Below are 16,003 nucleotides of genomic sequence, written 5' to 3'. Positions count from 1 at the left end.
ACGCTGGCTTTAAGAGCCACACGTCTGTCCAAGACTGATGCTCGGGCCGAGGCTGACCCTGCTGGAGAGAGTCTTGGGAGACTTTTACGCCTGTGGGGTCCAGCTTTGAGTTAAAATCTGAGTGTCAGCTTAAAAAACCACAGCTGACACCATTATCAGCTCATCAACTAGTGCTGGGCGACACATTGTGTTCTGGGGGACGTGGAGTGGGCTGTAAGGGCACTATAATCTATTACGATAGGAAGGCGTCTAAAAATATTTATCATCAGTATCAAGCAATTGCAAAAAAGCTCCCATCACTCTTTGCTTAGCGCTCAAAACAATTCACAAAGAAAAAATTCTGGTTTCATTAACTTCCATCAAAAGTTGAGTAAACGTATTCTTTCTCCTGTAAATATTACATAAACTTACTTTAATTAAATACAAAATAAGCACAGGGTATAAACATCATGAAGGACCCTGGATATGGCCAACCAAGAGGTCACTATTTTCAAAAACTGTGTTTTGTTCATAAATTGACAACGGCGCTCAACACTTTTGGAGGAGAACACTAGCTGCCTGATTCTGTTACGTTAGCCAACAGACACCTGTGCTGGGTACATTCTACCATCCTCCCAAAGTTACATAGTCCAGTTTCCGCAGTGCTGAGCCTGGAGAAGCCACATCAGAGGCTCTATTCTCCCTATTACAGCTCAGCGGAGGATCAAAATGAGTTTTAATCTGTGATTATAAGGTAAAATTACTACCTAGATTTGCTCTGAAAGGTCAATACGCTAATAGCATAGCTAAACCTCACTCTAGCTGAACTTTGAAAAAGGCTCTGAAGTGGGAGGGGTCATTGTAGAAGGGGGTGGGACTCTGCTGTATTGTTTGTTTTGTTCCCATAATGACAGAGAAACGCCCACTGCGTGAGGAGTCCAGAAATAGTGCTAGGGGGCGCTATCTTACAGTATGAGCTCAGCATGGAAAGCGCCTCACCAGTGGGCTGCAACCCTGGCTTAATCATTTGCATATTGTGATGTAGCTATTTACTTTGGTACATGTCTATAGCAAATTTGAACCTAAGGGGGCACTGCAGAGGTACAGTTTGGAAACCTTTTCACTTTTAAGGTGTATTTTATTTTTACTGAGTGACACAACTCTGCTGTTAATGATTAAAATGGTCTCAGGGTGGAGTTACTCTCTAACACACAATGTTAAGTCAGACGGATAACTAGCTATTTTCTATTTTAAGTGTGTTCTGGTGCTTGTGCCAAATCCTCATATTTAGGCTTTAGTTTTAGACGCATTTACACAACAGCAGTGTGTGTCATTTGTTGACGACAGTGAGCCAAAAAAAAAAAAAAGAAAAAAAAAACAACTACGAGGAGGCGACTGTCATCGTAAATTAAGCAGCACTGTCACCATCATTACCCTGTGCTGGAGAATGGATTAAGGGCTCATCCTGTTATTTTAAGCCCAGTAAAACTCTCTCTCGCCTCTGAGAGAAAACACTGAGAGGCAGAAACAATACCAGACCTCCATAAACCAGGACCAAACCATTATTTCTGATCACTGCAGTGAGCCGTGTCTAACACACAATGGCACAAAGCATGCGCACATGACAACTGTGTTAAATCTACACAGGCACTCTACAGAGCACGGGCCATAAGAGGTAAAAATATAAAAATAAAATTCACATAATTCACAAAGGCAGAGAAATGTAAGCCTCGAGAACACGCGCTGATGGCAGGTATAAAATGTGTCAGAAGTGTCTGAAGGTGAGAATGAAACAGCATTTTTAAAAATGAAACTTGATTATAACTGATAATTTATAGTATAGGATGTTCCTCACTCTTTCTTGATGTTGAGTTGGTTTGCACTGGAAAGCAAACTGCTATTTACTAAGCCCCAGTGTCTGTAAATGGGTAAAAAAAACAAAGTGTCTTGGTCCGGTATGCTAGGCTATCTCTCTCTCTCTCTCTCTCTCTCTCTCTCTCTCTCTCTCTCTCTCTCTCTCTCTCTCTCGCTCTCCCGCTCTCGGCATCTGGAGGTTTTTTCGACAACTAAGAGACTTCAAACGTTGAAAAGCATGAACCGAGATAGCACTCTATTCCTGCTCCATAGGGGGTAACACTGACTTATTTTACTGTTTCAGAAACATTACTTAAGGTGGAACTGACTCTAAATTCAGGAAATTGCTAACTGCATGAAAGTAAACAGAGTGAAACTGCAACTAAACACTAAACAGCTTGAGTTACAAACGAGTTTCTGTGGTTATTCAAAGAGTGAATAAAAATTAAACTCCAGCTACATACAAACAACAGCCCTCAAACACACTGTTCCACTTTAAAACAAGCTTCTGAACATAAACAAACTAGAGAACTGAGTTTCCCCACAAACGCAAACATTTAGTTTAATATAAAAATGAGATCAGTGGAGAAATAAAGATGAAGTTTATAGACTTTAGCTGAGGACCCCCTGCGGTGATGTCACACTGCACCTCTGACCCCACGTCCTTAACCTGCTCCTTTATGTTTTTTTAAGCTCGTCTGGGTGGTTTTGTTTGATTCACGTGAGCGTCGCTTTGTCACCAGTCAGCGTTCACTTGGCCCACAGCTCCACAGCTCTACGCATCCGTACGATGCGTAGTTGAGATTCTGGACGTGTGCACCTCAGCTCATCTGTGAGTTGCTGCGTGCTGTGCTTACCCATGATTCCCTTCTCTACGTTGGGATGCAGAGACATTTACATGGTTTATAGAGTCTACATTCTGAGTACCTGGCTCTTTCAGTTACAGCTGCGTACTGTGTCTTTAATAAAATATTCCTGGATTGTTTCATGAAGATTAAAATAAGATGGTGTATTTCATCGATTCAGTGGCTTTATTTACATATTTATTAAACCATATTTTTAAAAGCAAAATGCCATGATTTTCAACTTAAAATGTGTTTTTCTTTAGTGGTCCTGGTCACAGTGCACATTTAAACAAAACTATTTTATAAATCTTTGGTTTTTCATAGAATAATGTAATTCTAACATCCATATGAATGTGTGTGTGTGTGTGTGTGTGTACCGTGCGGTTGGTACAGATGGGAGTGAAGGCGTTTGTTCCACAGGTGAAGAGTCGGTCTCCGTTCACCAGCAGAACACGGATATAATTCTGACATTCCTCCTGTGGAAAAAAACAACGGAGACACAACGGTAAACCGCATGGTTCAGGGGGAAAATCTAGACACGGGAACAAACAGCAAACAAGAGATTATATTTTTGCAAACAGTCAACACGTCCTCAGCAGAGACTTGCTCGTGTGGATTTATGTATTTAATGCCAATAAATATTCATTTGTGAACTATGGCTAATAATTCTTCTAAAACGAAGGGCGTTAATCAGGAGTCTTCCTCTGTGCTGCAGGGCCAGTCTCTACTCTCTACTCCTCAGGGAAGGCTCTACAATAGGTGCTGGTACTCTGCTGTGAGGGTCTGAAGGTATTCAGGCTCATTAGTGACATTAGTGAGTGTTGGATGGTGCTCTATCACTCCAGAGAAACACAGTCTCTCTGCTCCACAGACCTGTCCATGAGGTCTAACAGGGGGCACCCATTCTATGGAGCATAAACCTTTTCATTCAAGCATTATCAAACAATTAGATTCATCATCTCTTTCGAAATGCTCTTGCTATAATGAAAAAATAGTAAATAATCACATTCATTAAATCTGTATGCCACTCTTTGGGGTTAAAACTGACTTAAGTCACATTTAAAATTATTTTATGGTATATATACATTTCTTAATTATCAGAGGATTTAAAAAAATTATTTGGACATGAAATTTATGCCCAGAAGTACAGCATTAACATCAGCAACACTGCATTTACATTGTGTTAGTGCTGAAAATATATCTGCCCCTATTCCAGCACCTGAAGGACTCTGCCTACTGGGGCCCCTCTATCTTTTCTCCGAGCGTATAGAGAGTTTAAGAGGCTTTAAATCTCTCTCGGCCCTCTCTCTCAGGATGTTGATTTAGAGTATTTTTTCCCCCCTGCACTGGAGCCAGAGGCGTCTGCTTTATCTGCTCATCACCACGTCTGTTAACTCATAAAACCGATCATTCTTCTCCACTCAGCCCCCTCCCAAACACATTCCTCTTTGTGTTTCTGCTAATGTCATTCGGCCTGGGGGGCAGATCTCCGCTCTGTGTGTAAATAAGCGCAGATTTAATGTCCCTGTCGCCTCATGTTTATGCTAAAACTGAGAGGAAACTGACAAATTGCAGCACTTTGTGAAGTAATACAGCCGCTGTGTACTGTGTACATTACAAACAAATAGAGCTGACTGAAGTCCATTTACTCAAATCAAACTCCTGCTCCAATTCGAGCCGTGCCCCCGAGGAAAGCAGATGTCCGATTTAAAATTTAAAGAGGACAATTACTCGCAAAATTCACATTTTATGCCTTTGCAAACATACATCATGGTGTCATATTACACACAGTGTGAACAGACTCAGCCCTGATACAGATTTCACAGATCAAATGGAGTTATTACTGTCAATTACACCTACAGCATACAGTCACTTATTTATATATCAGGAGTTACAAATAAGTTAAAAAGCACTTTTGTGTAAAGTATAATTGTTATTTTTAATTTTATAACTTTAGTCATTTTATGGTGAATGTTGTGTCATATTAAAAATCACAATTGTAATTTTATTTACAAGTGATGAATTTATTGGGCGCTGCATTTGTTTTGAGCTCCATCAGGAAAAAGAGCTGCAGAAGCATGTGATTGGTTTGTTCAACTCTTGGGGATAATATTGAATCCAAAAATATGTGTGAGTTTTGGTTTAGACGATTTACAGATTTCACTGTTAGCAATCGTGAATGTAGGGAAATAATACATAATTTTTCAGTGCAAATATGATCTGGTGGTTAATGTCCACCAACCCACACACTGTGAAACAGGAACACCCTGTTAGTTTTTCTGTGAGCTGCCTAAAAAATTTAGAATTGCCCGCCCTCTCATCTGAGTCTGTCCAATCACAGCGCTGGTGCGGCATTTATATGAGAGCACAAAGACGAGGTTAAACGCAGCAAAACAGACACAATGAACGAGAAGAAAGAGAACCAAGCGAAAACGGCTAAAACGGCTCCTCGCTCCTCACTGCTGTGCGCTCAGGGTCGGGGTGAACGGCTCATTATCATTTAAAGGAACAGGGCGTTCTGAACAGGGCTGTTTACACAGGGGGAGAACACTGCTGTGGCTCTGAAAAATGTTTTTGTTTCTCAAAACAAAAATCATCCCCAGTCTGAAACCATCCACACGCAGCAGAATCATCTACAAAGAAGTTCTCTGACTTTGTTTACATCACAGGAACTGAATTACACTAAAAACAGAGTGGAATTCCCCTTTATTATAAAATTACAGTAAAACTGTGAATCAGAGCTGGAATTTTTTGGTTCTATTCTCAGCCACTGAAGAGAGCAGTTGATACAGATTGAAAGCAGCACTGGGTTTAGGAATCGTGTGGAGCAGGGGACTAAGCTTGTAATTCAGAAAGACAATGATATGTTGGTGAGAGTGTATCTCTGCTCATTACAGGGCTCTGAAACAAAGCAGCTGGACCATTCTGGCGAGTTTAACCACAGTCCAGTGACCAAAATACAGCAGAGCCTGGGACCTGGGGTCAGCAGAGGGGCAGAGATCACAGACACAGCTCAAGCCTGGGGAATGCTACATGAATTTTAAACCATAATAAATTATAAAAACACTGGGCATCTCTGGGTTTCCGACAGACGTTTACAGATCTCTGTGAAGACCCACTGAACTACTAGGGGTCACCACATATTTGCTGAAGAGTGGCAGGGTTTCAAGGCTGCATTTCCAGTCCACCATAAAGTGAGAAGCAGTTGATGTGCGTTGCAGGTGTGAACACATATCAAGTTTACATCCAGGGTTCATTCAGACTTGAATTACTGACCCCTAAAAGCAACTAAATCACACTCAGAGTCAAGAAGAGTTTGGACAGGACAAGAAGAGTTTGGCATGTTTTGACCCAAGGTCTTGACCCTAAATCTAGTCTAGAGCCACACAGAGATTCAAGAATCAGGGCGAAAATCATGTGCTGTAACCCCTGCTTTAGTCTAGATAACACTGCTCAGTGTGGCTCACAGTTTATGAAGAGATGAGGTGTGTGTGCGTACAGTACAGAGGAGCACTGGGCAGCTGGTGTGTGTGTCTGGGTATCTCAGAGTGTATGGAGTTCTGACATGAGTGTATCAGTGTGTGTGGTGAGCTGGTGTGTGTGAGTCAGTGTGCATTTAGAGCTTGTTTGTGTATGTGTCTCATAGTATATGAAGAACTGGAGTGAGTGTCAGTCTGCCAGTGTGTATGGAGAGCTAGTGTGTGTGTGTGTGTGTGTGTGTGTGTGTGTGTGTGTGTGTGTGTGTGTGTGTGTGAGTGTGTGTATAGAGCTGATCTTTACTCTGTACTCTCAGTCAGACAGGGCTCCAGGGCAAAGTCCAGCTCTAAATCTGTGTCTGAGGGATTTGTTCAGCCTCGAACTTCAGGAACGTTGTCCACTCACTCACACACAAACCTGCACTGAGACCAGAAGACTGACGACTGACCAGCAATACAAACACGGCTCTGAGACTGGCCGCATGTTATAATAAAAAAATAAAAAAACGGAGCAGAAATAAAAGTAGTATTTTCATTAACCACATAGCAAACAGTATATTATTGGTGTCTATCATCTATCTCCATGTTTGTGAGTGTTCAGTTTACTAATCATTCAGTTTAATCATATGAATAAAATGGCTGTCCTTCATACTTCGTGAAAATGTCCTGATGAACGGACCAATAGAAACGCTCCAATATTTTAAAGGAAGATAATGCTTTTACACGGACTTCCACTGAGAGTTACTAATTCGGAGATACATGTAATTCTGGCGCACATCTGTATGGGTGGATGCCTGGGTGGATGATATTCACCTCTGATTTTCCTCGACTAAAACAGGCTCCTTTGGTAAACTCGTCACAGTGCCACTCTGCCTCCTGTTGATGAAAACAGACATAGAACATTAAGCAACAACAATAAACACAACAACAAGAACATCACTAGATCCATATTTTTTTTTTTCCGTTGCACTCCTATACCCAGTTGGAATCCCATTAAAGGGTTAATCTAATTTGAAACTGTGAAGACTGCCCAAGCCTCTGTGGCAGAAGGTGATTTTCTGTGCTCTGTAGTGTCTTAGTTAAGAATAGCTGAGCCTTAATTGGTGTAGAACTATTATTGAGAGTCTTCTCTCTCTCTCTCTCTCTCTCTCTCTCTCTCTCTCTCTCTCTCTCACTCACTCACTCACACACACACATACGCACACACACCCACACCTCACTAAAAAGCAAGGGCCTTCCAGTAAAAGGTTCTTTAATGAACCTAAAATAGTTCTTCCATCAAATTAGCGCCGCAGAACCTTTCGATCTCTGCTATTTTTAATATTTCTCCAATGCCTCACTTCACTTTAGAAATATTCTTCTACATTTTAAGGAAAAGTTTGGCTAAAAATCAAATGTAAAAGATTTTCCAATGACCCCAGATGCAGTTGAGTCCAAATTGTGCCAATTTAGCTATGAGGCTAACCTTGCTAACAAGGACTGGCATTGAATTTTCACCCTAATAGCTTTTGTAAATGCCAAAATTTCATAGTTTTACTTAAAAATATGCCGCTGTACCTTGGGCATTTGTTTTTTAAAAAATGTTTTATTAAAGCTTCACAGACCGACGTTATTTACACATTTATACTCAAACTGGAATTACATTATTGTCCCTATAATGACCTGCTTTCTTGTGCTCTTCAGCCTTCTGTAAGGCAGATAAAACACCTTGTGTGAAATGATACTAAATTTTGTTAAGGAAAAACCTTTTATATGTTTGTTAATCTAAAATAGCTAGAGAAGGTTTTACTGTGTAAACTGAGTCAGGCTGTGTCTTAAAACACATCGACTCATCTGCTCTGTCTCCATTCAGACCTGAATGAGGTTAAAGCAGACTGAGAGAGGTTTGTGGGTATGTATATTTCCAAAAGCTATTCAGGTGACTACTGACTTCCAGTGTTTGTTAGCAATGTTAGCCTCACAGTGGTAGTTCTAAAATAAAAAAGCAAAATCTGGACCCCAAGCATGTTTTGGGTTTTGAATAAATGTGCTGTAAATGGAAAACCATTTTTCTAATTTATTCCAAACTATTCCTTTAAATAGAGAGAACCTGTTAAGAGAACCCTTTAAATGGCTCTAGTTCCCAAAAGAACCACTAACTAAAGCCAAATTCCTTTTCCGACCAACTCCAAGCCATGAGCCGCTGAGAAGCCTTTGTTTTTTAAGAGAGTCTATGTTTAGCTTTTGTAGCTGTTTCTCCTTCTCCGACACACAGAGAAAACCCAAACCCAAAGCTGTAATCTGGTTCTGGATCAGCTGGGAGGTTTATATTTTTTTCTCTGAAGGCTTCCACATCGAGGCGGAGAAACCCAGGCTTAATCCACGTCAGGGAACACACACTTGTCCAAACTGTGAAACTCTCTGTTCAGAATCAGAGCGCAGAGCGAAGATTAAAGCCCAAGTTAAAGCGGCCCCTCCCAGTAAATGCCAACACTGTCTGACACGCTTGTGCTGCGGTGAAGATTAAGTCATGAACAAGCATGTTAGCGCTCAGATTAAAGGGACAATATTGAGATAATCCTTTACAAATTCTGCAAAAGCTTCAAAAGTGATGAGTGAGAGAGTCTCCTGAGTGGAGTCAGCAGGAAATCACCAGTCTGATCCACAGCGATGCCACAGCCATCCGTAAGACCAAGAAAACCTTGCTCTTTCAGGATGTACCGCCTTTGTCTCTCTTTCTCTCTCTCTCGCTGTGTATGTTTTCTCATTCTGTGTCCTCATTTTCACTGTGTGTGTGTGTGTGTGTGTGTGTGTGTGTGTGTTATCTGTCTTTGCATAAGTGCCTCGCCCTCTCTGTAGGAAGCCCCTGCTTCTCCCAGCATTACTCAGCATGACAGTAGCCCACAAGCTATGAGACATAATTAGCTGTTTGTGTTCTCCTCCAAGCATGTTTAGGGTTAGGGATTAGAGTCAGAAATCCAAATAAAAAACATGGAACGGTAAATAACACAGTCTAGCTGTGTTTGAATCTGTGTGCCCTACTCACTGTTCCCTACACTGGAAAATCTAGATCACTGCATAGTGCATCTCTCAGGACCCAAATTAATACAATAACATTGCAGTATACATTGCATAAGAAAATCTTAAACGTCTTAGTTGTGTCAGCACAGCAGCTGGCGTCTGGAGTTTATTGGATTGATCCTCGATCGGGTCGCATCTAACGTTATGTTCAAAACCCTGTCCTATTCACCAAAATATTCATTATTTTGGGGTTCCACCATTTTGTAGCTGTCCCTGAAAATATTCCAAAATGCACCACATTGACACAAAGTGCACTGTGGGTATTCAGCATCTGCTATGTTACATCCTATGCACACTACAAAATGCAAGGCATTGTGGGATAGTTGTGGTGCACTGAAATGTTCTGTTTTGGACACAAAAATAGTACACTGTGGTTTTCTGATATTGAGTCACGTTCCAGCTCCAACCAAAGTAATTTACACACTTAACTTTACACCACACATCAGCACAAGGGCTCAGTCTCACACACACACACACACACACACACACACACACACACACTATCATAGAGCTCCAGCAAACCTCTTTAATACAGAGTAAGATGTGGATTAAGTGTAATTAGCCAAGCCCATTATCCTGACGAATGAGACGATGGCGAGCTCTTAATAATCACAGCAGAAATAGCTGTTCTGTCTTTACAGTCATTTCTCCACATTAATGATGTAATAATATTGCGCTTAAATCATTAATGATCCCCCAACACTGTTTGCTCTTTGCACAGTTTTCTATTACATCAACATTAAAGAAGAATTAACAGGGCGGAGAAACTCAGAGCGACTGTTTGACAAAGTCACAGTTCTTACTGTGGGGCATTACAACCCTCTGGCTGACAGTTGGCACTAGGCATGGAGGCCATCGTGTTTTTTATGATCAACTGTGTCCAAACCATAAGCTGAATTAACTAAATATTAAGGGTTTTTTCAAACGTTTGGTCATTTCTTACATTGTAATTTTCATGTCAATGTTATAGTCAACATGAATTATGAGATGCAGAATCTCAGAGCTGAACTGGAATGTCATTAACTTCATTAACTTGTGTCCTGCAATTACCCACTGTTGGCAAAACAATTACTTTAGCTAATCAGCGGCTAGCAGAACACATGCTAATTCCAGAGGCCTGCTAATTCAATTGAGTTCAATATCAGTGCTCTTTAAACACAGGGAACAGAAGATTTTGGACCAATTTGCCCCCTCCCTCAGATTTGTGAGAGTGAGAGAGAGAGAGAGAGAGTCCGGCAATTATTACATCCAGATAATAACTATTTAGCCCACGCTTCTTTAAGACTGCTGGGATTGTTTCTCATTTATATGCGTAATGAGAGGAAGTGGACTACACAATATTTTACACAAAAATATCCTATCAGCCTCTGCTTCCCACTCTTCCCTTAACAACATTTGCTAAAGGAAATGTCTAATATTTAAAGTGTAATACATTTCAGAAAACAAGATTAGCGTAAACACGGGCTGCTGTTTGTTTCCATTGTCTTGAACGAGAGTGAACGCAATCCCTCTACAGCTGGGATTTATTTCTGTGAAATAGGATTCATTCAATAAACTACGGCTTATATGATAAAGACACAAAGTCTTATGTAGCGGTTGTTGGTAGCTAGCTTAATGCTGTAAGCATTAGCTGTGACTGAAATGGCTACCTATTTACTTTTATGGCACTAGTGAGTAGGTCTGCCCCTTTTCTCTGAGTGTCTAGATAGTATTTATGGCAAATTAGAATGTAATTTTGAGGGCATTACATTTCCCACAGGGAACCTGTTACTTTTATTAGGCATCATAGTTCGCTACATGAGCTGAATGTGGACAAAAAAGCATTACAAATTTCTGTTACTAAGGTCGGCCTTACACCAAACGGCTTTACAGTTTTGCAGACAATGATACAGTTGTCCCTAATACAGTAAATATGCACATAACTTATAGACAATACACAATATATTCAGTATACACAGTATGCAGACTATACACAGACTACACTATATTACAATAACCACAGACACCCTTCAAAATATACAATATACACAATATACACAATAAAGTAGTGGTAGTGCAGTAGTGCAAAGAACAGTAGAGTACATCTATGATGCAGAAAGATGAAAAATGTTATGGATGTGAGAACTGGAGTAAATATTGTTCCAGTAAGTGATAGCATATGTCAGACATTTATAAGGACAGTGGCTTGAGGGAAAAAAAATGTTCTTGTGCCTAGCAGTCTTAGAATGCAGGGTTCTGTAGGCACCTGTCAGAGGGGGAAAGTTCAAAAGGGTTGTGTGGGTGAGTGGGGTCATCAATTTTTAAAATGATAAAAAAAAAAAAATTAATTATATCATGATAAGAATGATATTCTGACTTGTTTATGTAATGACTTCATACAGCTACCCATATTACTGCATACACTCTTTACATGAGTCTTTTAGGCACAGTGAAGTATGGTGGAAAGTGTCTCTGATGCAGAGGAATGGGGAAGTGATGTGGAGGTGGTTTGGATACAAAATATCAGATGTACAATAAACCATGGCATTCTGTAAGAAATGAAAGAAGCCTATAAAAACCTGAAGGAGGAAACACATGCTTCACCACCTCAAGCAGAAGCACCCAGTTGAGGACGAGGATAATCAAAATTGCTTTTAGAGTCAATGAGCTCTAACCCAAGCAGATAAACTACAATGACAGCACAGCAACTATTCTGTATTTGTTTTGTTCTCTATTGGTTTTGCTATTTGCCTTTTGGATGCATGGTAGGTTTATATGCTACATTTTTTAGTTACTGTAGTTTACAAAATAAGCAAATGTTTACAGATTATTTGTCACTTCTTCTGAACTATTACAATTGGAATGAAACAAACTTTTTTATTAAAAAAATAACAATTATTTGTTATTTTTAATATATATTACTCATTCATTGTCTGTAGCCCTCATGTAGTTCAGGGTCACAATGCAGGAACACACCCTGAAGGGGGCGCCAGTCCTTCACAGGGCAACACACACTCACACCTATGGACACTTGAGTCTCCAATCCACCTACCAACACGTGTTTTTGGACTGTGGGAGGAAACCGGAGCACCCTGAGGAAACCCAAATATTTTCGTAATTATGGATGAGAAACAGCCATTACACCTAGTCATCTGGTGTGGATGTGTATGATTATGTAGTAAAGCTATTTAAAACATGGCTGCCCCATGTGTGAGACCCACTGTAATGAGCACAAACTGGTTCATTCAGGGAAGATAATGCAATTCATCTTAGATTAATTTCAGTTCATGGAAAGAATACAAAATACATACATACATATATACATATATATATATATATATATATATATATATATATATATATATATATATATATATATATATATATATATATACATATTATTAATAACCATCAATCAGCAATGTAAGATTAAAGTTAACATATGAAAATCATTTATTGCACCTTAAATTTAAGCTGGAATAAATATATGTGACTCATACAACTGTGAATGCCTTGTTTTCTCTTCATCTGTTAAAAACTCAGAGAATTCAGTTTGAGTTACACAAAGTCTTCTCTGTCAGTGCAGAGGTCATTTCACTGGGCGTTTCTGCCCACTCTGTCCTTCTGCCTCTCTGTCTCTCTGTCTCTCCCCCTCCCTCTTCCACCTGTTCTTCACAAAGCTCGCTCAGTTCCACTCACTCCTGCCTCACACAGACGAACGGCTCCAGTGAGTGCTGAGTTAGAGTCCATCAGAAATTCTCCTACACATTCCCAGAATAACCAGATTGTTCCTGATTATTCCTGAATGTGACATTCTTCCCTTCCTATTTGACTTGTTTTGGTTTTTATTTTGTTTTATTTGGATGCCCTTTGCAGTGCTGCAAAAACTCCATAAATTATGTAAATGACCAAATAACTTGCAAATGAGGCTTTGGTGAATTCAGAGAATTCAAAACGTTCACTCCTTCAGAAGACTCTGTTATCGTGGGACGCTGTGATCATTTATGAATTATTTCTGACTCGTAGCTCATTGAAAAAGTGGAAAATTAGTGAAAGGAGCAGATTCTAAATCTTGTTATGATCTGAACTGTACATTTTTAACCTGTTTGTAGATTTTTGAGGCCAATCTGGGAGGGAGAGGAGCACACATGCTACGAGACTGTGAAACCAGCCACAGCCTGTTTTCAATCTGCTGATAAAGTATGGCCAGTGGACAGCTCCCCACACTGGAGGAGAGTGCTGCTTATCCACACATTTGACTGTTGAGGAATTAGTTGAGGTCCAACTTGATAGCATCAACCCTTATATTTTTCCTTCTTCTGTGTGTATGTTTTTCAAAGCTACAAGGTTTTGTTCCAATAGGGAACAAAGGTTTTTTTTTTGCTCCAATAATAAACGACAATAAATAACTCAAATCTGCTCCAACAGAGACAGAGTACTGACATTAGCTGTTCATAAATTCTCATGCTTATATACATTGCTCTTACGTAGGCAGACTACACAACCACATCTAGATCTGGTTCAGGAGACGTTCAGAAATCACTCAGCGCATATCGCAGTGTTTTTTATGAAAAGAGAAACAGGGCAAACCCAAATAAAGCAGCGGAAATCAGACGAGGAGCTGAAATTTACTGCAGCACAAGCTTCCCAACATCCAGCCAACACAATAACACCATCCATCTCAATAATGGCTTGGTTTCCAGTGTGTGTGTGTGTGTGTGTGTGTTTACAGTGCAGAGGCTGGCCTAGCTGCTCCACACTGGCCTCAAATCACTGCTACTGCGTCTCAACATTACAGGAGCGAATGTAAATGTTAGCCCCAGGCTAACCACTGCCTGTCAAAAGTTTGGGAACGTCACATACATATTTCATTTTCCCTGCCACTTTAAGATTTTCTAAGATTAAAACATATCTGTGTGGGCGCCCTAGAGGTTTGACTGTGGTACAATTCATCACCAGGGAAAATAAGAAAGTTCAATCCCTGGTGATGCCTCAGCCATCCATCAGTTAGAGTCACAGAAATTAAATTGTCCTCTTTCTCTCTCTCTCTCTCTCTCTCTGGGTGTAGGATGACTTAGTGGTGCTATCCCATGCATGCATCTGTCAGCTGATATGACTGAGTTGGAAAGTGCAGTGTTCTCCTGCAAGTGTGTTGAGCTCTGACTTTTTTTTTTCCATTTGTTTAGTGTCAGTTTGAAACAATGCGATGTAGATTCACAGTCTCAGAGGAAGTGTGTTGGTCTCACTCACCCTGATTCATGAGAGGGAGGAACACCAATCTAACAGCTAGAATTAGCCATGACTGAAACTGAGGAGTATTACTTTAATAGTCAGACAATTAACATAATAAACGGCAATAAATAAGTCACCTCTGCTCCAACATGAGCAGTTAAGTATCAGTTCGAGCTCAGGTTTTGCTGGTTACTCATTTGCCATCAGTCAGCATCTTCATATCATCTCTAAAAAACACGTATCTCCAAAACTAATTTTACAGGAGAAGGAAAAATGTTCTTAACTTGGAAGTCAGTGTAAAGGATTTTATTTCCAAATAGTTTTGAAGCATTTCTATTGGTTCATTCATTATGAGATTTTCACACAGTGTGAAGGACAGCTGCTATGTTCAAATGTTGTAGTAAATTAAACATCCACAAACACTGAGATACATGTTTGTCTTTGGACAGCGGTGATATATTCATCAGCTAGAAATCCTCACTCTTGCCCTTTTAATTTATGTTTTATAACAGCTTATTATTGTGTTTTAAAGTGTTTTTACGACACATTTAAACAACCTACAAACCATTCATAAAGGCTTTATAAGGTTATCCCTACTGTAAAATGGTACAAGAAGAGTTCTGAATGCCTGGTTTCTTTGGACGGTGTAGCTCTGAGTCACAGCAGCTTGAGCCAAATGCAGTTGAATGATGGTCAACAACCAAAGCCTTGGCCATTTGTCTGTGTTACAGTCCCTGGAGAAACCAACGCACACACACACACTCTCTCTCTCCCTCTCACTCTCTCTCTCTCTCTCTCTCTCCTCTGGCAAGGCCGCAGGAGAAGCTATCTTTACTAGTGTGCTAAACTAATCCTATCTGCATTAATCCCTGGAAATTACACACCAACACAACCCCAGTCTGGGGCTTTTATCTCCTAAAGTCGTGGAATCAAACAAAGAAGAAGACATTCATTTCTCACTTGGTTTAGTGGCTTATTAACAGCAGATTTATAATCGTGGTGTCTCGGAAAGCCGTCGAGCCGTGGAAAAGACGAGGAAAGCTGTGCGATGGCGGGTAAGCTCAGGTGTTAATTCGTCAAGCTTGAAATACAATACGCTACGAATACAATGCAGATCCATCCAGGCAATTAATCAGTGCCTCTGGAGCGCCGCTACTGTACAATACACAGACTCCAGGGAGCCGCGGCTGAATCAGCTGAGCTAGGTGGACTGGTTCCACTGAGGAAACCAGAGAGATGGAAGAATAACCTGAATATCTCTGTACTGAGAGACGACAGGGGGTTTATCCCCTCCCACTGCCTTGAATTCCAGCCTCACACCAGATCCAGACTCAAAAACGAGGGTTCCTCAGCTGATATACACATCTACACAAAGCACTGACTACACTGAGGGTCACTCTGAAGCTCTACAATCACAGACTGTAGTTCATATGTTGCTCTGCATACTTTGTCAGCACAATAGTCAGGAACACCACAGAGCAGGTGTGATGTGGTGGTGGATCATTCTCAGCGCTGCAGTGACACTGACGTGGTGGTGGTGTGTTAGTGTGTGTTGTGCTGGTGCGAGTGGATCAGACA

General features: G+C 40.5%; 1 protein-coding gene across 2 annotated transcripts in view; it reads right to left on the bottom strand.

The window, feature by feature from the left end:
* sema5a (sema domain, seven thrombospondin repeats (type 1 and type 1-like), transmembrane domain (TM) and short cytoplasmic domain, (semaphorin) 5A) overlaps nt 1-16,003 on the bottom strand; it is a 158,113-nt gene that overhangs the window by 73,196 nt on the left and 68,914 nt on the right. For both annotated transcript variants that reach the window (XR_010803866.1, XM_066676508.1), the window contains exons 5-6: nt 6,968-7,030; nt 3,056-3,154 (exon numbers count right to left, since the gene is read on the bottom strand). Coding sequence is in view for 1 of the 2 variants with exons in the window: in XM_066676508.1 (XP_066532605.1) it covers nt 3,056-3,154; nt 6,968-7,030 (162 nt within the window). In the remaining variant the exon portion in view is untranslated. The remainder of the gene's footprint in view (nt 1-3,055; nt 3,155-6,967; nt 7,031-16,003) is intronic.

Source organism: Hoplias malabaricus, chromosome 1, assembly GCF_029633855.1.
Source record: "Hoplias malabaricus isolate fHopMal1 chromosome 1, fHopMal1.hap1, whole genome shotgun sequence".
In the NCBI taxonomy this organism is placed as follows: domain Eukaryota; kingdom Metazoa; phylum Chordata; class Actinopteri; order Characiformes; family Erythrinidae; genus Hoplias; species Hoplias malabaricus.
The sequence above is the reverse complement of the archived record's forward strand: the minus strand, read 5'-3'. Positions and strand labels throughout refer to the sequence as shown.